General features: G+C 53.5%; 1 protein-coding gene across 1 annotated transcript; it reads left to right on the forward strand.

Annotated features, from left to right (window-relative positions):
• The first annotated feature begins 8,144 nt into the window (after positions 1-8,144).
• LOC119111417 (TGF-beta-activated kinase 1 and MAP3K7-binding protein 1) lies at positions 8,145-16,830 on the forward strand. Its single transcript, XM_037235229.1, has 9 exons — positions 8,145-8,230; positions 10,436-10,573; positions 11,181-11,354; positions 12,261-12,418; positions 12,898-13,086; positions 13,645-13,738; positions 14,903-15,156; positions 16,431-16,607; positions 16,720-16,830. Exons 2-9 carry the CDS (start codon positions 10,468-10,470, stop codon positions 16,828-16,830), a joined length of 1,263 nt encoding a protein of 420 aa, XP_037091124.1. The 5' UTR covers positions 8,145-8,230; positions 10,436-10,467.
• Positions 16,831-22,517: the final 5,687 nt, after the last annotated feature.

A 22,517-nucleotide genomic window follows, 5' to 3' on the forward strand; every position in this document is an offset into this window, starting at 1 on the left:
TAATGTAGAGTGAAAAGCGCGATTTGGCGTTACTGGACTCGGGCCTGACGGGCAAAACCGAAGGAATCACCCGAATGCGACAGCTTTAAGTTATAACGGAGACATGAGCAGCCATGGACAGCGCGGGGCAGATATTCGTCGGTGAAATACCCCACACGAATTACAATACTACTCATTCCTCACGATTCTTGCGCAAAATTTGTGCCAAAATGTACCTCAAAACCAATTTCACACGAAACATACGAAAAACGATACGTCGCGTTATCTGACTTTTCCGTTGCATTAGTGGCCTGGCAGACTTGGCTCAATCTGCGACAGCCACTCCCTGGCACTGGCCACCGCCGACACCGCACCACGCGCGGCTGCGCTGCCAACCCGCCCCCACTCCGGCGTCAGCGGGGGCCGCCTGAGCGCCGCGACGCCGGCTGCCAGCCGTCCGGGGACCCGTCTGGCTTGCGAGCCGGCGGCACGACCTCCGGGTTTACCTCCGAGGTCGCCGGCGCGTTTGACAGCCGACGCCAGGCGCACCGTCAATCGGCCGCTGGCAACACGGCCGTCACGAGAACGCCGGCCAGACAGCCGATCACAGGCGGCAATATGGGCCAGAGGCTGGCGCTGTGGCGCGGGCGAGGGGCGGCTCCAGACGGCAGCCGCAGGCGGTCGGCTGTTCAGATGATGTGACGGCACAACTGTCACCACATCACAGTCGTGTGCTGGTAAAACTAGTGCACCACTTCTAGGCGGCGAACTTCCGTGTGTTAAACTCTACGGGCATAACTCAACATATATTGGCAAAACGTCAATCCGGCACTGCTGTTGTGTAACAGCTCCCATGGACAAAGCAATCGCACACCACTTCTACAAAACCGCCAACAAACTTCTACGCGGCTATCATTCTATAAACACGAATCCTACCACGACGTCACTGCCGCGGACGAAACGTGAAAGCGAAACTTCTGGAGTTCATATCATGATCAACAGAATGGAAACGTAAAGAAAGATAACCACCTTCAAGCTGAAATTTACAAACTGCTCTTTTACGTAACCATGTTTGGATTGTGTGATTTTCCGATTGCACGCCAGTTTTCTCACGTGATTCTTCAGTAACTCGGTTTTTTCCGTTGAAATGGCTATTTCGTAAAACTTCTTCCACCGGACTCAATGTTGGTGACTATCATTAACCGCATTCGTATTCAACCGCAGGCGAAGTCGGTGTCCAGAAAACTTGACTGCTAAATTGCTTTTGTCATCATCCGTATGGAAGCCTGCACTCATTTCGGTGCGCCTTTGATATCCCTACAAAGCGAGTGAACGAGAGGAAAGAGCCAAAGAACACAGTCACACAGGAGAAACCAATCTGAGTCCGTCTTGTCTGCCTTCTTGTTGCATAGAATTCGTGAATTTCTCAGAATAACAAAGACGTATGCATGAAGTAATAGTTCAACAGAATGCAGGAGGCTGCACATGTTTGATTATAAAGTCACAAAACTGATTCATTTAAGTTAAACAACCTGAGATATGCATGCCAGATCACAGCTGATTCCTAGAATTCTCGGTCATCGTACGGAGGGATAAGCTGCCCCAGCAGTCCGTGATGTATCTCGGAGAGTATGGAGGATATAAGCTACAGGTGAATAGTCAGAGGATTGGAACATTATATATATATATATTCATAAGATTAATATGCTTCCACATATAACATAATGTAAGTCTTTGCACATTCTATGCACACACAATATGACGATTATGTTGGGATAATGATCAAACAGCACATATCAAGCCGACAAACAAAACCCAGGAAACACTGCATTTGGAACAATGAAATAAATAAACAAAACCACTTACTACATTTTATTTATGTCATGCATGCTTTTACTACTTCAAGACATTCCGAACAAGCTGAGAACTAACGACTTAGGCTTCGGCGCAAGGTGTCAACTCCACTGGCCGTCAGCAGCACCAAAGCCACGCCCACAAGCATGAGGCAAATCCATTAAGCCATTCACAGGGAGCAGCCAGCTGCCATCAGGCAAATGATCGCCATAATACTCAGAGTGAAAGGGTCTGTTAGAGATATGGCTCCAAACAGCTTTTTAAGTGTATCCTTTAGTGCAAATGAACTGCTTAATGCATAGTTTGCATGACCTAGTTGTGATTTCTAAATCACATGTCAGAGAAAACTTGCTTGGTGCATTGATTAAAGCATGCTTTAGAGATAGCTTTCATAGGTGACACTCACCATTCAAAGCCTTCTGAATTTAGCTTCCAAAAATGAGTGGAAAACCAACTGAGTGCATCCTTACAAACACAAGGGTGGTATTATAGAACAAGTGGAAAACCAACTGAGTGCATCATCACAAATACAAGGGTGGTAATATACAAACAACCAGAAATTTGCCGATGATGCCATGTAACACCCAGTGTTTGCAAGTGCTCTATCCCTATTCCATTCCTAGCAAATGGTATGTGCTGCAACCCCCTTCTTAGGTTCTGAGGGGCCTCTTGTTACTTCTGACCTATGATTAAGGGCCTGCTTTGAGGACATCGAAAGCCAGAAAGACCGTCCGGGGGTTACATCCAGAGACTCCAGCCTCCAGGGCCGGGCACTCCCGTGCCAGCCAGGAGGCCCTGCACATTGATCAGGGGCCTCTTGAGTCAATGGGGGCCTATATGCCAGTCAGATACCACCCATAACATAGTTGGCTCCATGTCAGCATGGACCTGAGGGCCCATTCCAAAAGCAGGGATAAAGCAGGAGTCAGCTATGTACATTGGTTGGGCCAATGTAAATCACTGTCAATGTGCCAGGATGCAGGAGGTACCAGGCAACTGAATGACATGCACAGCCACTTTCAAATGTCAATTATTTGCAGCTGCATCTGTCAATTTAGGACAGAGTATTATAATTAACTAAAAATTAGCTTATAATTTTTCACCAAATAACATATTCCCAGTAACATCAGATGTGCTATGTGACTGAAGGTGGCACATAGCTATTGGAATATATCATGTGATGTTCATCATAAGGTGGTATTTTTAATTTTTTGTGTGGAAAAGTTTTAAGTCTGCAAGATCTGGAGCTCAAGGCCTTCCCTAGGTTACATCAATTCAGTGATATTCCTTAGATGCATAGTACATGAACAGCCAACAGCCAAATCCATGAATCTGCCTGCCACATCAGGCCACCATAGCCTGTTGTTGACCAGCATCAGTTTTGATCAGTTTTTTGACAACGCATATGTACGCTGGTGCTGGCCAGCGTCATATATTCATAAAATCACACCACAATTGTGCTTGTATCAGTACTCTGTTAGCAAGAGTACCTGTGTGGGCGCGTGCAAACCCACGAACAGTATTGTTGACGACCCGACCCAGTTCCCCAGTATATACCACAACTCCGATCGTGCATGCATTTCAAGCACCCAGGCCGATCATTTCTCGTGAGAGAATGGGAGCGAATTCGCAAGAATATCTTACCGAAACTTGCGTGCCGCAGGAGCGCACCGGCAACACGCGCCACCCACCGCGACGAGCTCAGAGCAATGCGCCATGATCAAGACGAACAGCGTGTTTTTGTTTCAAGTCGCTAGCGACTTTTTCCGACCAAATAACTCAGGATATCTCTGGGAGTTCTAGTTTACTGAAATTCACCAGAAATGCTGCCAAATTACTGCCAATCAATGCTTGATGCTATTAAATGCGAGAGTGTGAAAGTTTACGGGATCAGCCTCAGCCCCCAACCACTCTCACCTACAGTTTCCACCATGCCTGGTAGCGCAGGCAGAGGGGCACAGAGGGCACGTAGCCCGCTTAGGTTCCGAGGGCCCTCCGGGCCCCTCGGGACCTGCGAAGAAGGGCTCAATTTGAGGGTCCTAAGGGCCCAAAAGGCTAGCCGGATGTCTACCATGGGCACGGCCCACAGTACCGGGCACTCTCATGTCAGTAAGAGTGCCCTGCGCGCTGAGCACGGGCCCTCCTGAGCTGATAACGGGCTACATATCATTCAGGCACTACCAATAACACACAGTCGGCTCCGCGTTGGCACGAGCCTGCGGGCCCATTTCCCAAGCAGGGACAAAGCAGGAGCCAGCGATTTGCAATGGTCGGGGCCCCAGCGTCTGTCAGTAACCCGCATCGCCCAGCAAGGGGCCTTGTATTGGCAAGAGCCTCCGATCGGCTAGAGGTAGCATTCAATGAGGCCCGAAGAGGGGCCCGAGCGGCCCGCCGGAACCGATGAACAAAGGCTTGGTTGGAGGGCACGAGAACCCAAAGATCTGGCTGTAGATTACATAAAAAAATCGCAGCGTGTAGGGCTGTGGCCTGAAATATCAGTCAGAGGTCCTCTGACACTGTTTGAGGACCCCTTGAGGCAATGCGGCTGTCGCAACCGGCCAGAGGCCACGAACACCGAACAGTTGGCTCTCTGTCAGGATGAAGCCTGGGGACCCATTTCCCAAGCAGGAGCAAGGCCGGGGCGCCACGATTTGCATTGGGTCTGAGGTCCCGAAATTATTGGGTTTCTGTGTCTGTCAGGGGCCCACAGTGTCTAACAGGAGATCATGCGTCGACTGGTGGCTCCGAGTCGGTCGCGGGCTTTGAAGAAGTCCGAAGAAGAGCTGGAGGGCCCCTCGGGACCAAAGATCAAGAGCCCGATTGGAAGGCCCATTGCCTTTTTGATTGATGACCACGGGCCCGAAGGACTAGCCGTAAGCTTCACCAGGAACGCCTTCCTACCCGTAAGGCCGTGAACTCAAACACCGGTCGGAAGGCTTCTTGCATCGATTGGGAGCCTCTGCTCGTGCGGGCCTCTATTTCGGCCAGGGGCCATCTACCAACACTGAGCAGTTGGCTACATGTTGGTCTGAGCCCTGGGGGGGGGGGGCTATGCCTAAGCAAGGGCAAGGCTAAACACGCGATTTGCATTACTTGGGGTCACTGAAGCCATGATGGTGTCGGTCAGTACCCAACAGGAAGTCCTGCGTCGACAAGTGACCCGAGTCGTCAAAAGCCGTGTTTGCGGGGGTCCAAAGGACCCCTCGTTACCAAAGATCACGGGCCGATTAGAATCGGGGCCCGGCTCCTCACCTACATTGCTGTGACCTGAAATATGAGTCTAATGACTTTTATAAGGGCCCTCTTATTAGGGCTCGGCCAGGCCGCCTTCTATCTCGACCGGGTGCAAAAAGTCATCACTTTCGCGGCCAGGATCGTCTCGGGTGCGCCAAAATCGTATTGCACCGGTGGCAATATCCTGGCCTGGGGCAGAATCAGTGACCTTGTTACGCGCCGCGACCACATCGACGTTTTCAAGGTCCTAAATGGCCCCCGTGCCACCTTGGCGATCCGGTCGCTGTTCACCCCTCGGACCGCCATGAGTGAGCGCATCATGAGGTGGGCGGTGGCCGGCGCTTTGGTGGGCGTTTTCTTATGGTGCGGCCTCGTCCTGGCACCACCTGCCACCGGCCGTTATGACCTCCCAGAGCCGTACCGCACCCGTGTCTGAACTTGACCAAAGTTACGTAATTTGTTCAGTGCATTAGCGAGGAACACTTTTCACACACCCATATGCATATATTCAAAGTCAAACATACCCGTCTTTTCCAAATCGGTCAAGTTTAGGACAGTAGTTTTATCCGAGGAATGAGGCTTAGACTACTATCTTAAACTTGACCGATTTGGAAAAGACGGGTATGTTTGACTTTGAAGGCCTTTCTTAAGCTCTTGACGCATTTTCATCATCGCTGCATCTTCCTTTATATCGTGTAACTCGTAATTCATTGACTCGAATCAAACATTAAGCCATACATATAGAAGAACCGTAGAAAACGCATGGCACGAGATGAGAGACGTGGTGTGGTTCTTTCCCCATCATATAGGGCCTCAACACTGCGCCAAATAGTCGACTCCAAGTCCGTCTGAGCCCTGGGACCCCATTCCCAAACGGGAACATGGCCCAGGTCCGCGATAAGCAAGGTTCGAGGTCCTTGACACAATGCGGGGGCTCCTGTATCGGTCAGGGTCATAGTGCCTAACAGGGTGTTCTGTGTCAACAAGGGGCCTCGAATCGGTTAGGAGAACATTTGTTCAACAGGGACGCGGACCCCGAATGACAAAGGACCTCTGGCGTTGGTTGGAGCCCTCTGACAATGAAAGGAAACGTGCGAACTTATAATGAGTGTTCATATTACGACAATGGAAGGGTCCTGTACCAGCCAGGGCTCCAAGTACCGAACGGTGGGCCCTCCAACACAATTCCACTAGGGGCCCGTTGAGTCGAACTGAAGTCTATTGTCCAATTATTGGACCATCTGTGGCGATCACGGATGTTGTTGCGTCATTGAGGGTTTTTGTGTCGATCCGGGGTCAACTGCGCGGGTCAAAAGGCCTCTCGTGTCAGGCCGAAAACCAGTGTCATATGATGCATCCCTCTAAAGTCCTCTGGATCGACAAGGAGATTCCACCCCATGTCACCCAAATGACAGTCGGAAGACACACCGCGTTGGAATGGTATGGCCCTTCAGCCCTTGACCGGGAACAATATGTGCTCCCTGGTGTTCTTCTCAAGGGGATCTTGCCCGGAAAGAGATATGGGGTCTCATTGGTGCTGAAAGGGTGGATCGAAATGAGTTTTAAAAACAAACAATGCCATCCAGGGTTTGTCTGCGAACGTTGAATCCTTTGCAGAATTAATGAGTGAAAAATTACATAGAAAGTTTTACCCTGCGCGTTCGAGATATCGGGAGCAAGGACAGGAGTGCTATGGGTTGCAGTTTCCATGAAACCGAGGCGCGTTGTCCGCTGCAAGTAACACAAGACGGCGGGCGCCGGAAGCGCAAGAGTGACCGCCCTGAAATAATGATTCCTTATCTCTTTCAAACGTAACTCACACCCTTCAAAGATGAGACCGGTGGATCTTTTTCAACTTTGAAGGTGTCCTCTGGGCAGTTTAACAGTTACAGCAGCCGCACGAAAAATAGATTCCACCTTTACTCTTCCAGTTGCACCACCAGATTCCAGCAGCCCTTCGCGGTGCTGTGAAGACCCGTTCGTTCTTATAATCAGTCTAAAAATCGCGCCGGTGAAATTTACACCTGGATTTCCTTCTAAACGTAAGATTTGATGTACTCACGAGTCCAATGGTATTCCTTTCAGGTGCCTCATCATTGTACTGTGCGGTCTATTGGGACTACAACGCTGGCGTTGAGATTTTTGGCTGTACGAACTTGTGAGCGCGCATGTTTAAAACTACGTTGCATAATTTGTACCACTGATCGATTATGGCTGAATGTTGAACATTTCCCGACAAACATGGCCTGGCCATATCAATACAAATTGCTGACACAATTCAACCTACAGTCTGCATTCGCGGAGTCCCTAATATCTCTGTACAACCCACATAAAAATTCTAACGAAGCTTATGAGTCTTTCGGTTCAGAAAGAGTCTACTGAACTATTGGAAAATGGAGAGTGCTGGCGATTTATTTCATGCCGTCGTTTCACGCATGATTTCTTCACTTGATTGGCTATGAGGTTCAGGCAAAATTTATCTGGCGGTCGCCACTGGCCTCTATTACAGCTTGAGGAGAAAAAATGAAAAACAAAAACAAAAAAGTAAAACATACCTTCATTAACCAATGGGTCGTATCCGACGATTTTGTTTAGGGGGTCTTTCACTATCAAGGGGCAGCTTCTCAACTATGATAGTGCCTCTTTGCCAAGGCTCTGGATGCGCGCCTGCTAAGCAGGTACCTTGCCATTTGCTCAGGGGAACCGCATTCCCTACCATCTCTCCGTCGGCTGCAATGCGGTGCAGGGCAGTCACCAAGTTCGCGGCATATCAATATTATTTTCAACGTGGTGCATAGAGATCAGTTTCTAGAGCTGGATTAAGGCAGACGGGGCAGGATACCTGAACAACCCGACAGCCGGTCCACTCATCACGATCTTAAAGTTACCACCAAAACCGAGATCAAATACCGAAGCTCGTCCTGTTCGTGGAGGCTCAACAAATTGGGGGAGATTTCTGGAATCCCGAGATGCCACCAAATATCCATAGAATTCTGTAGGAAAAAAGTCTTTGGCTACTTGGAAACAAATATACACCTTTGCTTACTTGACGGCCTCGAAGTGACGCATTCTGACGCGGGCGCTACATTCGCGGCTTGGGTTAAGAGCGGATAGGGATATGAGCTTAGCTCTTGGGATTAGCCAGTTCGGAGCGAAGACGCAGGTATTATGCGATAGAGTGTGAATATTTTTTTTACTCTTAAAGTGACAGGTGAAGCCCAGCAGCGTGATGTATGTCTGCTAGTCCACATGGCTTTGCCAGGTTGTGTGCAGTACCATGGGGTGTCTGGACCATGAAGGATGGCCGAAGATGAATTTATTTCAACTCTGCCACTGCCAACTGCCAATCATAGTCCAACACCCTATGCCTATGTGCAGCAAATTGCTCAACATATATATTGTGAGCACTGAGTTTGGTGTGCAAACTGGAACACTGAACTGATTTTGTCACAGCTCATTGCCAGTGCCTGCGCAGTGCACACAATATGCCAAGTTAAATGCAAACTTGATTTTTGCATTCACTTTGATATCTATGGATAAGAAGTGAAGGCTTCACATATTGCAATTCATCCTGATGTAGAACATTCTATTGGAGTCAAATTTATTCTTGCAAGTGCAAACTTCTTTCACAAAAGCCAACCTGATTGCAATTGGATTCATTTATTTGTGAAATGCCCACCACTTCCACAAATCTAAGCAGTTAAAGTAATGCCTGTTATCCACCTATTGAGTGTCTTGAGATGTTTGTTACATCTACATAGGATTGGTATTATATGAGCATGTCTTTTGCACTTGTGAAGAGATGAGAATTTGCTTGTTACCTCATGTTTTGGCTGAGCTGTTCAAAACTACTCAATAGAATGTTATATATATATATATATATATATATATAAAATATATCTTTCATGTCCAGAATGTTGATATATATGTCAGGCAACCATCATGATATATTTATAATGGAAATGGTAAGTGGTAGTGGAAATCTTAGGCATGGTGTGAGAAATGTCTGGTTTCCAAGTACTAAACCCAAAAGGAATTCTCCATGTTGTGAGCTTTAGCTATAAGCAGGGCCATGGTTACAAAATTACTTGTGGTCAGTGCTCTCAAAGCAATCAATTATCATGAACATGTTGGATAGACTTATGTTAAACTCTACATCAATGGATCCTGGTAATGACTCACTGCAGGTGTCACATATTTCTCTGACTCCAACTAGCATAGCACAACTTTGATTAAACTTAAGTTTAGGTTCAAGGAGTCATGGCTTGGTGACTATAGAATTGATTCTGGCTGAGTGAACCATGGCTTGGTGACTGTAGAATTGATTCTGGCTAAGTGGGTCATGGCTTGGTAGCTGCAGAATTGATTCTGGCTGAGTGGACCATGGCTCAGTGACTATAGAATTGATTCTGGGTGAGTGGACCATGGCTTGGTGGCTGTAGAATTGATTCTGCTGGAGCGGATCTCAGCATGTGTTCCACCATAGGGATGTCAATATATCCATCTCAACTTCTTTGGACATTGACCTTATACTTGTGGCATTGCACAAAAAGAAGTGCCTAAAAACAGTGATATTCCCTTAATCTCCACCTTCAGACTTTGGTAGAGCTATTGGATTCTGGTGAAAATGGAGTTTGTATTTTCTATGGGTTTCAAAGAAACCTATGTAGACAGGGCAATGGGCAAAGTTTAGCATTGGCCCTATAAATATCAGCTAGGAAGAAACACACCCAAAAATAGTCCATCAGCTCCCCCCCCCCCTCATCCTCAGTGTGGGTTTTCCTGCTCTCACTATATTAAGGGCACAAATGGGACAACAAGATGGCTCTATGTGTGACCACTCCATATTAGATGCTCACAACCTGGCATGTACTGTCTGCACCCTGACAACATCTGTAGTCCTGCACAAGTTGGGTTTGCATGGGCTTGATTTGGTTAGGAACTTTATGACATGAATACCAGAATGAATAGGACCATGGGCACATACATGGGCTTTAATAAAATGGGTTTGATGTGCTTCTTTATTGACATTTCTGACAGTTGTTGTTAGAATAAATGCCACTTAACATCCTCTCAACAGTTTTTGAAAGAATTTTTATTTTACATTAGCCTAAGCTGAAGAGAAATGTAATATACATAGCATGAATGAAAACAAATATAAACCTGTATGTTGTATGATCCCGTGATTCACACATGCTGCCCCATTGCATGCCATGTTCAATTCTTGAACATTGATTTATTTGGGCACACCAGTTTCAAGTCTCTGTGATTCCCATCAGGCACTAGATACTACAATTAGTGCCACTTCCAGTCGAATGAGATGCAGCATAAAGCAGACTGAAGTTGTGTGCACATTGTGCTTTTGCAGCTTTGAGTTGGCTGCCCCAAGAGTAAGACAGGATGTCGTCGACTCCAACGGCGTCCAGCGGGCCCCACCTGCCGCTGCAGAGCCTGCCGCAGCAGCAGAGCAGCTGGACGGACGACCTGCCCGTCTGCAACAACTCTGGTACGACCGACCTGCCACTTCCGCCGGTGACATCCTGTTGAGGGCAGCCAAGCCCAGGCCGAGCCATCATGTTGAAGTCTGAGGGCTAGCTGTGCTATGTGCATTCTATGGGATGATGGCTGGTGCTGGGTAGCTGTGTGTGTGATCCTGCTTGTCGGATCAGTCATCATGAGCCAATTTGTAAGGACCATTGGAAACATAGAAGAACCATGACATTGGTATGGTAATAATGCATAAAACGGCTGACTTTGATCAATCGTTTGTTCATGCACTTCTTGGGATATTTTCACACTCACAAACCTTACATGATCACGCTTTTGGAATAGGGTGTTCATTTGCTGGCCACAAACAGCAACATTCTACCACACCTAACGACTGTGTTATGTTCCCTGTGCCTGCTGGAGGAGGCAAATAATGTGTGATGCTATGCACTATGCAAATGACTTCTTTTTTCGACCAGCTTCAAATATTTGCATGAGTTTAAGTTGAGGGCAAACACAGGGTTGCCAGCAACCTAGGCTTTATAAGCATGTGAGTATAATGTGGTCACTTAGCATCAGCACCCACATCTTCTGTAGCCATGAATGCATCAGTGCTTGCTCTCCAGGCGTTGGTTACGAAACGAACAAGGCGTACCGGCGTGACGGTTACCGGACCCAGGAGCACACACAGGAGGACTACAGCTTCCACTTTGAGCTGGACACCGACCTCTGCCTGTACGGCGTGTTCGACGGCCATGATGGGTCGCGCGCTGCCCACTTCGCCCAGCAGCGAATGCCAGGTGAGGAAGACATCAGCTGACCAGCTCTGCCCTGCTCTGCCCTGCTCTGCCCTGCTCTGCCCTGCTCTGCTCTGCTCTGCCCTGCCCTGCCCTGCCCTGCCCTGCCCTGCCCTGCCCTGCCCTGCCCTGCCTTGCTCCACCCTGCTCTGCTGTGCTCCGCCATGCCCTGCCCTGCCCTGCCCTGCCCTGCCCTGCCCTGCCCTGCCCTGCCCTGCCCTGCCCTGCTCTGCCCTGCCCTGCCTTGCCCTGCTCTGCCCTGCCTTGCCCTGCTCTGCCCTGCCGTGCCCTGCCCTGTTGTAACCTGGTGTGGCACTTCTAAAAGGGATTGCTAGTTGCAACAATTATTGTAGACTTTTTAGGCCATTCATGCCATGCACGGCCATGGACCTAATGCTCAAACATTAAATTATTTGGGCTGCTCCTCCCCCCCCCCCCCCAGGCTGCTGCTAGTGCGGTGGTTAACGTGTCTGCGTTAACCACTACGCGTCTGGGAAGCCAGAGGTGCGGGGTTCGATTGCCTGCGGTGCCCGCCTTTCCTGCTAGGGTGAGAAGAGGGGACGCTATACAGCCTCAGCAGCTGATTGCGTCGTAAATCTACGGTGCCCCTCCCCCCCCCCCCCCTCTCCCTCTCCGGGTGCATACGTGAATGTCTTGATCATAAATTGGGTGTGGCGTTTGCGATAATCTCCCAGAACCGCAGAATGGAATTCGTTAAGAAAGTATGGCTGGGAAGCTCGTCAAAACTATGGTAACACTAATGCTGCTTAAAATGTGTTCACTTGATCACACACCTCGACACGCTATAATCCTCGACAACTTGCCGGCCTCTGTGCGTCGTGCTTGCGGTGGCGGTGAGTCCGCGGGCAGGCCGGCCGGCGCCCTGACCCGCGCGGCCGGCGCCGGCAGCGGAGCTGAGCTTCGGCCAGCTGACCCGGCGCGGCAGCTCGGACGAGAGCGTGTGCGTGGCGCTGCAGCAGGCGTTCCTGGCCGTCGAGAAGGGCTTCTTCGAGATGATCGACGAGGCGCTGGCCCAGCGCGCCATGCTGCTCTCCGAGATACCGGCGGTCAGTGACGCCGACGCTGGAGCGGTGTCGGAGGGGAGGGGGGCGGGGGGCGGCAGCTGGCGCAGCGCCTGCCGGGGTCGGCCTGGCGTTCTGGCCAGGCCGACGCTCCTCGGTCTGTTTGGCTGAACGGTTTCGAACGGACTGGATACGGGCCATATAGCCGATCAAGACGTCTCGTCTCTCACGTCAATGGCGGTCCCGGATGAGAACACGAGCGGACAGATGGCGAGCAGCGAGCTCCGAGTACGCGGCCACTCTGAACCTTTATCCTAGCGCTGGTGAAGGCTGCAGGACACCGGCGTGACATTTACCAGCGACGTGCACCCTGTTGCCGGTGATGCCGATTTGAGCGCAGCCGTCGTCTGGCGACACGCTGCCGATGGGTGCTCTCCTTGCGCCGTGTTAGTGGCTTGTGTGATCGGGCCTTGGTCCCCGCCAAGCCGCCCGTGTCGTGCTTAAGAGGCGGCCGGCGCGCGCAGGGCCTGACCGAGTTCGAGGCGAACCGGGATCATCCGGCGGCGATGCAGAAGCTGACCCAGCTCAACTCTCGGATCAGCGGCGGCACCACGGCCGTCGTGGTGGTGGTCCACCAGAACCGGCTGTACGTGTCCAACGTGGGGGACTCGCGCGCTCTGCTCTGCAAGACGGACGAGAACGGCATTCTGAAGGTGGGCGGCGCGGCTGGCGGATGACCCCGGGCACGGTGCGGTCTCGCCCGAGACGGAGGTATGAAACCACGAGCTTTGTAATTGTGTCATGCTTTCAAGTCATTGGTCCGGAAACGGTAGCGGTTACGTTGTGTTCCGACTGGTAAGTTCTTCGTATATCAGAAGCCCCGGTGAGACGCAGTCTTTCGAACACGAGTGTTCGCGCTGCGCGATCCAAAATGGCGTGTGCTCGTAGTTATGTTTCATTGAACTGGATGCAAGCCATGTTCGCTTTGTGAAATTGAACTGCAATCTAATAGGGCCATTGGTGCGGTCATCATGCGGGGTCGTGACCTTACCCAGACGCGCTAGAAACTGGCCATCCAGTATGATCTCCGTCTGGGCGCGAGAGTGGTGAGCCAGCAGTATGCCCTTTTGTGTATATAGGCGCCACGCTCAGTTATTTTCACGTGCTTCATCACCTGGTGCATCATGCTGTGCTAGTGGATCTGGTGACTCGGACATGACATAGATGAGGTGAATGACGTCTGCCCGCTCTGTCCCTCGTGCGTCTGACAGGTACTGCAGCTGACCACTGACCATACGCTGACCAACGAGGACGAGCTGTTGCGTCTGCAGCAGCTCGGCATGGACGTGACGCCGCTCAGACAAGGTGCGTCAAGCCTCGCCGGCCCGTACACACGCTGGTCATATAGCGTTCTTGTTAACCATGTCACTCGCCTCTGGAGGCGAAGCCCGCGCATGGCTTTTCGCTGCGCATGGTTTGGGAGAACGAATCCCGTGTGAACAAGCGCAATGCGTGCTTTACGGCGCGCCCAAACTGCGGACGCCAGTTGTAGTGGTGACTTTGTTGCCGTAAGTGTATTACTACCGTCGCTGAAATCCCGCTGGCCCTTGCTGGAGCGCCGTGGCTGCGCTTCGGCCTACCCAGGTGAGACGGAGGACCTGGTGACGAGCCGCGTGATTCGTCAACCTCGATTGCTGGTTGGCACGCCCCCGGCGCGTGACACGGCCCCTCTGAGCGGCGCGTGACACGGTCCCTCTGAGCGGCTCGTGACACGGTCCCTCTGAGCGGCTCGTGACACGGTTCCTCTGAGCGGCTTGTGATACGGTCCCCCTGAGCGTCTCATGGCACAGTCCCTCCGAGCGGCGCATGATAAGGTCCCTCTGAGCGGCTCGTGACACGGTCCCTCTGAGGGGCTCGTGACACGGTCCCTCTGAGCAGCTCGTGACACGGTCCCTCTGAGGGGCTCATGACACGGTCCCTCTGAGCGGCTCTTGACACGGTCCCTCTGAGCGGCTCATGACAGGGTCCTTTTGAGCGGCTCGTGACGCGGTCCCTCCGAGCGGCTCGTTACACGATCCCTCTGAGCATCTCATGACACGGTCTCTGAGCGGCGCATGATAAGGTCCCTCTGAGCGTCCCATGACACGGTCCCTCTGAGCGGCCCATGACACGATCCCTCTGAGCGACTCTTGACACGGTCCCTCTGAGCTGCTCATGACAAGGTCCCTTTGAGTGGCTCGTGACACGGTCCCTCTGAGCGGCTCATGACACGGTCCCGCTGAGCGATGCGTTATACGGTCCCTCTGAGGGGCTCATGACACGGTCCCTCTGGGCGGCGCGCGATAAGGTCCCTCTGAAGGACTCTTGACACGGTCCTTCTGAGCGACTCTTGACACGGTCCCTCTGAGCGGCTCATGACACGGTCCCCCTGAGCGGCTCATGATACGGTCCCTCTGAGCGGCTCGTGACACGGTCCCCCTGAGCGGCTCGTGACACGGTCCCACTGAGCGGCGCGTGCCTTGCCCCCAGGCGAGACGCTGGCCGGCCAGGAGGTGACGCGCTGCCTGGGCAACTACCGGGTGAAGGGCGGCTACCGCGAGGACGAGCGCCTGCGCGCCTGCTGCGCCGAGCCGGCGCTGGCCGAGCCCGACTTCGTCAGCGTGCAGCTGGACGAGTCGTGCCGCTTCCTGCTGCTGCTCTCGCGCGGCCTCTACCGCGCCCTGGAGGAGGTGCGCGACGAGCCGCAGGTCAACAAGGAGGTGGCCCAGCTGGTAGTGGAGGAGGTTAGTCGCCGGGGTGACGCTACAGCGCTGTCGGGTACTGGCATGCGGCCATGGCCGTCAGATTAGTACCCCGCTGTTATCTGCAGTGAGATAAGGGAAATGGTGAGTCGTGCTCACAGGATGTGTGTAGTTGCCTACGTTGGTAATGAGTAGATCTTCGTTTGCTGTGAACACGCCAAGTTCGCGCAGGACGTCTAGAGCTGATCTCCCTATTGCCAGAAGCGAATCCCGACTGACGTGTCCTACTGGGCCCTACAGAGCAGACACCGGGGCAGAAGTGCAGTTTCATTTCAGTTGGGGAGGGGGCTTCAGCCCACCTGACCTTGGCTCCAATTCCTCAAATTTGGTTAAAACGGGACGATGCCAGGGAAAAACAGATTGTCCGCGTATTTTTGGGACAAGTTTCATTTTTCCCGGTTCAGCCGCCCACTGTCCCCTGTAACTCATTTTGGGAAACTACGCTCCTGCACGGTGACTCATGCTTAAGGTAGGAGACCTGATTCAGTTTTGGGAGGGGTCAGCTGACGCCATTTTTGAAAATCTAATCCGGTCCTTTAAAATTTTTGGATGTCTGCGATCAGAGTACAGGCTAAGCAGTGTTTGATGTACAAGCCCTGTCCCGTGCTATCCGATCGTTTAACTGCAGGCCAACGGCAGAATTGGGCGGCGAAACCTTAACATACTGCCACGCTTAGCACGGTCCGCCCTGCTCTCTGACGTCACCTGACCTTTAGCGTGGCCGCTGCCACGGGCCGCTGGCCACGTCTGTCAGGGGGAGGTGCGGGGGGTAAATAGCGGGTGCCTAAACCGACTCGAACCCACCCCGCCAAGGCTAGGTAGATCCAAAGGCGGGCGTGCTAACCAACTGAGCGATCAGGATTGACGTGGTGGTGGATGCTGACGATGGTCTTCTCACCTTGACGTCAGTTTATTGTAGTGTAACTGTGAATGTGGCCTAAGTACGAGGTGTGTCCTGTGCAAAATCCCACTGCTGTTGGGGCTGTACTACGAATCAAACCCAAAGGACAACATTGCATTCGTAAATCCAAACGTGTGTCGCGATTAATTCATTGCTTTTAGGGACCTTAGAATAAGGCTTCCTTGCGTGCTACAACGGAAAACCTGTGCCGTGTGGGTTGCGGGGGGTTGTGGACTGAGTGCGGCCCGTTGCCATCTGTGGGCCTCATTGGGCATTGACGGCGAGCGTGACGGCACGCACGCCGCTGCGAGGCTCGTACCGGTCCGCCACCGAGAGCCGGCCTGCGCTGTTGCAGTTCGCCAAGTCGACCACGCTGGCGGGCGTGGCGCAGACGGTCGTGAACCGCGTGGCGCGCGACCACCAGGACTGCTTCATCAACTCCGGCAACAAGCGGTGCCAGCGCTGCGAGGACATGACGCTGCTGGTGCGCAACTTCAGCTACCCGCTGCGGTCGTCCGGCGGCGCCAGCACCGTCACCCTCTAACACGTTCGTCACCACGGGCCACCCCAGCACCACCAGCAGCAGCACCAACTCGTCCGAACAGAACACCAACCCCTACTCTCTGTCCCTGGACGCCGACCAGCGCATCAAGCCCTACATCTCGTTCGACGGGTACCGTGAGAACCTGCAGAAGGCGAAGGAGCGTGGCGAGTTCACCGACGAAACGTGGTGGAAGCGCCTGCTGAACATGTAGCGCGCGCTCCCGCGTCCGTCGGCGCTGCCCGCGAAGCTGTTGCTGAACGCTGGTGCGTCGGCCTCCTCCGGTGCTGCGCGGTGGTGTCTGAGAGACTGGCTCTGATCGCTCCGGTAGCCATTGAACCGTTTGTGGCAGCGAGTCACTGCTGGGTCATTGCTGGGTCATCGCACACGCCTCCTCTGTGATAGCGGTAAGCTGTTTCTAATGTCGTCGGTCGCCCGCTGATGCCGCGCGAAGGCCGCCGTCGTGTTTCCCCCGGCTGTAGCCCCGCCCTCCGAGTCACATGGCGGCCCTGTGGCCGGGGGCGACGCTCCGAGCGGCTGGCCTTTATCCAGCCAGCATTGAAGTGCAGCCCTGGAGTTGCTGCACCGCGGGACTGTAGGCTTTGGCCGCTGGGAATGTGTTTGTCTTTGGGCGCCATGAGGGGTGGGGAGGGGAAGACGGAGCAGCGCAGGCACTGGCCTGCCAGCAGCCGCAGGACGGATGGAGCGGAACGCGTCGGCTGCTGTCTGTTCTGAGACAGGACTTTAAAGCCGTGTTAGGCTTTTCAGTTCAGTAAAGCTTTCCTAATGATGATTTACGTGTTTTGTGTGCTTAATGACGAGGCTATGAAATGAAAGGTAGTCTGCGTAGAGGTACAGCTGGTATGCTCGAATTTGACTTTGTACGTTATGGGTATGTTCGTTTTGACTCTGGACATTTTTGGACTGTCTGCTGCTCCGCACGTACGTCCATGACCAGCTCTAATTGGAGGAAGCAGATGTCTGATACATTTTAATAGGTCATTTTGCTCTGATTACAATGTTCTGTGGCATTTCGTTTATTATCGTGGTTGCATGCACTGGCCTTCGAATTGTCAACTTCTGTTCTGATCGAAATTTTAAGTTTTCATCTGATTCTTTGAATCCATGCATCCAAGCCAAACTTTTATCATTGCTATGCACGTATCTCGTGAAATGTAGTTCAGTCTTGATATTTAAAATCATTTCATTGAAAACATTTTGTTTCGTGCTCAGCTTATCCGCACGTTTTGTGTTCATTGGTATGTTGGTCTGCTTCGCCCAGTTTATCCTAATTTGTGACGTTTTTGCGATTTCCATGTGATCCTTTTACTACCCCGGGCTACGCTCTGTGTTAAAATTATGTGACCCGTGTATGGCAGGCTAATGTGTACCACTGTTGTCTTGGTCGTGTTCACTCTGTGTGTTTCATTGTTGCTTATGGTTCCTCATAATGGCGATGAGATGGTCTCGGTAGGCGCTTTGGTAGCCGCTTTTACAAGCCGGATCGCACAGATGGCGCTGTATTTTCGTCGCGTGAACAGGAGTGCCGCTACACTGTAATACATGGTTCGCACGACACTTGTTGGTAAGCTCGGCCGCTGGCCTTCTCCTGCTCCGGGCCGCGACTTGCACTATGCAATATCCTGACGATAGACAGCGGACGGGGTGACACCGGGAGCTGCGTCCTCCGCGTCCGTCTGCGCCAGCTCCGCCTCCGCCTGCTCGACCGCCATCTCCGGCTGCTCGGCCTCTGTCTCCGGCCCGTATGCTGCAATCTCCGTCTGCTCGGCCGCCGTCTCTGGTTCATATGCTGCCGTCTCCGCCTGCTCGGCCGCCGTCTCCGGCTCGTACGCCACCGTCTCCGTCTGCTCGGCTGCCGTCTCTGGTTCATATGCTGCCGTCTCCACCTGCTCGGCCGCCGTCTCCGGCTCGTATGCTGCAATCTCCGTCTGCTCGACCACCGTCTCCGCCTGCTCGGGCGCCGTCTCCGGTTCATGTGAAGCCGTCTCCGTCTGCTCGGCAGCCGTCTCCGCCTCATATGAAGCCGTCTCCGTCTGCTCGGCAGTCTCCTCCGCCTGAGGCTCCACGCTGTCCTGCACAGTCTCGATGGCCGGAGTTTCGGGGGTGGCCGGCAGGGGCGCCTCGGTCGTGGCGCCCAGGGTGTAGGTGCGCGCCCGGTACCGGGGTGGGTACCGCGGCACCGGCTGGTACGGCCGAGCCTCGCCCTCGTAGCTCACCTCGACCGCGTACCCCTGGTCGCCGTCCACGATGTACTGCACGTGCTGCACACGGCCGTCGGGCAGCAGCACGCGGTACGAGCCGGTGGTCTGGTCACCGTCCCGGCTCTCTGCGCGGCTGTGCTCAAGACCGGCGTACTCGTCCGAGACGACGTACTGGAACTGGTACCGGGCCAGCGCCGGTGCCGCGGTGGACGGGTACCGGCCGGGTGGGGCGGCCAGAACGCCGACGGCGCAGAGCGCCACGAACGCGACAGCTGCCTGCAGACCGAGGCGACGGCGTTAGACGCAAAACGGAATAACAGATCCGCACTAGCTTGGTTTCTCGCATTCTGGTTACGGCGTGCTTCTCGAGATGCGTACATGAATTATGGTCTATGGCTGGCTCGTCTTGCCGTTTCCTTTGATAACAATTGGCGGTGCGCCCAGCCGACACCCTAATGCTCAAGCGAAACACGTGCCGCTGCCCATGGCGGTGGTAGCCAGACAGGAATGACGCACACCAATGAAACCGAAGGATAATGCAAAATAATTTCACAGTTGGAAGTTCCCAACTGAACTCTTTTGACAAGTCTACTGTACGATTTCGAAGCAAGTAACCACTCCAGAGGGAAGTCTAAAGGTGAGGCGAGATGCAAGCGAACGCGAACGTCCCCGCTGACACGGTGCCACAGTGCCGAGCGTCTCACCTGGGTGTACATCGTTGGTCACTGAGAAGCTGCGGGTGCACTGATATCGATGCCTTCAACGCCTTGGTTTATATGGGCCGCCCGGAGGCGACCTGCCAGCGCTAATGTCAAGAGCAAGCCGCTGGACGGCTGGGTCGGACGCCGCCCGGCGCCACTATTTGCTCTGATTTGGGGTGATTATCTCGTCTTCTGCTCCGCTTCTGATCCCAGTGAGATGCAATATTCAGACAATGCTGCAGCCTGCGAGGCCGCATTGCGATCAATGCGCCGCGGAGGCTGATGAATCGTGCTGATGTGACGTAACGGCGGCCTGCGAGACCGCTAATTGCCGAACTGGATTCGTGCTACCGCTATTTAGCAGCGCAGCATCCGACAGCTGTTGGCAGCGACCCAGATGACGCCGCGGCGAGATGCGGCGAGGACATGGGGTGCACCCTGACACTTGAGTTTCGAGACGGCCTTGCCGCCAGCGGTTATCGATGTCTCCACCTCGCTGCTGACACCAGTGACAGTGTGACGATCCAGTCATGGCGCGTAAGCTCGTGAGGATACATAAGGTCATTACCGCTGATCAACCGGTGAAAGTGGCACCATGCTTGCGCGTGGCGTCCTTTGACCCCGTGGTGATCCTGCCGATGCTCCGTTTAGCCGGTAATGACTTCTGAACACATCACATGGGACTCGTCGCTTGTGAATGTGATATGGAATATCTCTGATTTGACTGGCACCTGTCGGTAGTTGAAACGTAACGGGGGGGGGGGGGGGGGGCATGCGCCCCTCCTACTCAGAGCCGTCAGGAACGGTGTGTTATATGGTCCCCAATCCCAATGAACCTTACCACGACGCGTACTCTCGTGGCGCAAAAACATAAGGAAAAGGGTGCGTGATGTATAGTGGCCCCTGTAATTCTCTCATGTGGAGACAGTTGAGAGTACACCCCATCCCCCGCGCCACGGGGCGTGTCTTCTCCCCCCCCCCCCCAACTCATCTCTCTCGGCGGCAAGAGAACCGTCGACGCCCTTTCTCCCATGTGCGCCTTGGTGATGAGTGGCGGTTTGGGGACGCTTTAGTTTCACAGGACATTTGATTGCCCGGCTTAAAGCAACATTTTTATGCACGTGAATACCGCGCTGCAAGAACTTAGAGAGGAAGAACGTAATCACGTTACAGATCAACCACAATCATCAAACGTTACCGAGCGAAATCAAGTTCCGTGATCCTGCCAGTAGCGCAGGCAGAGGAGGGGGGGGGGGGGCACAGGATGTACGGACCCCCTCCCCTTAAGTTCTGAGGGACCCTTCGGATCCCTCGAAACCTATGATTAAGGGTCCGATTTGAGAGCCCGAAAGGCCGGCAGGAGGTCGTACTCATGGCCCCCCGCACGCAGGGCCGGGCGCTCCAATGACAGGTAGAGAGCCCTACGCGCCAATCTGGGGCCCCCTGGGTCGAATGTCAAGAAAGACCTATATGTCAGACAAACACCACCAGTAACGCACAGTCGGCTCCCTGGTGGCATGGGCCTGATGGCCATTTCCCAAACTAGGCAAAGCTGGAGTTAGCGATTTACATTGGTCGGGGCCCCGGCGTCTGTCAGGCCCCCACAGTGCCTAACGGGAGCCCTGTGCTTGCAAGGGGCCCCGAGTTGGCCAGATGCATTGTTCGAAAAGATCCGAAAAGCCTGGAGAACCCACCGGTTCAGAAAATCAAGGACCCGATTGGAGGGTCTAAGGGCGGAGAGGGCTGGTCAGAGGCTTATTCAGGGGACCCGACCTACGGGGACGGACCCCCAAATGACAGTTAAAGGACCCCTTGCGCCGATCGGGGACCCCTGAATCTATATGGGCCTCTATGTTGGTCAGGGACCACCAGTACCCGCGCAGCCGGCTCCTTGTCGGTATGGGCCGGGGGGCCCACTTCCCAATCAGCCACAAAGCCGGGCCAGTGAGTTACACTGGTCGGGGCCTTGTATCTGCATCTATCAGGGGCCCATAGTGCTTAGCGCTAGGGTCCTGTGCTCGCATTGGGTCCCGAGGCGACCAAGGGTAGCATTCGATGAGGCCCGAAGAGTGGTCTGGGTGGCCCCAACAGAGTCGACTGTCAAAAGTCTAGTTGGAGGACGCAAGGGCCCGAAAGGACCGGCTGTAGGTCACATCCAGAATCGCAGTTCTTTGGGTCATACCCTGAAATATCAATCAGAGATCCTCTTGAACAGTATGAGGACCCCTGAGACAATACGGGCGTCCTAGTTGACCATTGATCACCAACACCGAAGTCGCCTCCGTGTCGGTCTGAGCTCGGACCCACTACCCAAGAAGGGGCACGGCCGGGCCCGCGATTTGCATTGGTCGGGCCTCTGCAACAGTGTGGGCTCCTGTATCGCTCAGGGACTCATAGTGTCTAACAGGGCCTCTGGGCCATCTGCGTCAACAGGATGATTATCTGTGTCAACAGATGGCCTCGAGTCGGTCAGGAGAAGATTTGCTCAACAGGGACGGGGATGAGACCCCGAATGACAGAGGGCCTCTTGCGCTGGCCGAGGCCCTCTGACAACGAAAGCCAACGTGATAACTTATAACGATTGTCCACGTTTAAGCAGTGGAAGGGTTCTGTGCCCGTCATGGCCCCCAGCACCAAACGGTGGGCTTTCCAACCCAATTCCAGCACGGGCCCGTTAAGCCGAACTGGAACATATGTGCCAATTATTGGACCATCTACGGCGATCAGGGATGTTGTTACGTCAATGAGGGTGCCTGCGTCGAATCGGGGTCAATTATGCGGGTCAGGAGGCCTCCCGCGTCAAGGTGAGGACCAATGTGATGTGTATCCCTCTAAGGACCTCCGGATCGACCAGGGGATCCCGCCCCGTGTCACCAGAATGACAGCCGGAACACAGCCCGCGGTGGGACGGAATGGTCCTTGACGGGGAACGATAATGTACCCCCTAGGGTTCTGCTCAGGGGGCCCCATTTCCGAAA

Source organism: Pollicipes pollicipes, unplaced genomic scaffold (genome assembly GCF_011947565.3).
Source record: "Pollicipes pollicipes isolate AB1234 unplaced genomic scaffold, Ppol_2.1 Scaffold_7261;HRSCAF=8764_pilon_pilon_pilon, whole genome shotgun sequence".
Lineage (NCBI taxonomy): Eukaryota > Metazoa > Arthropoda > Thecostraca > Pollicipedomorpha > Pollicipedidae > Pollicipes > Pollicipes pollicipes.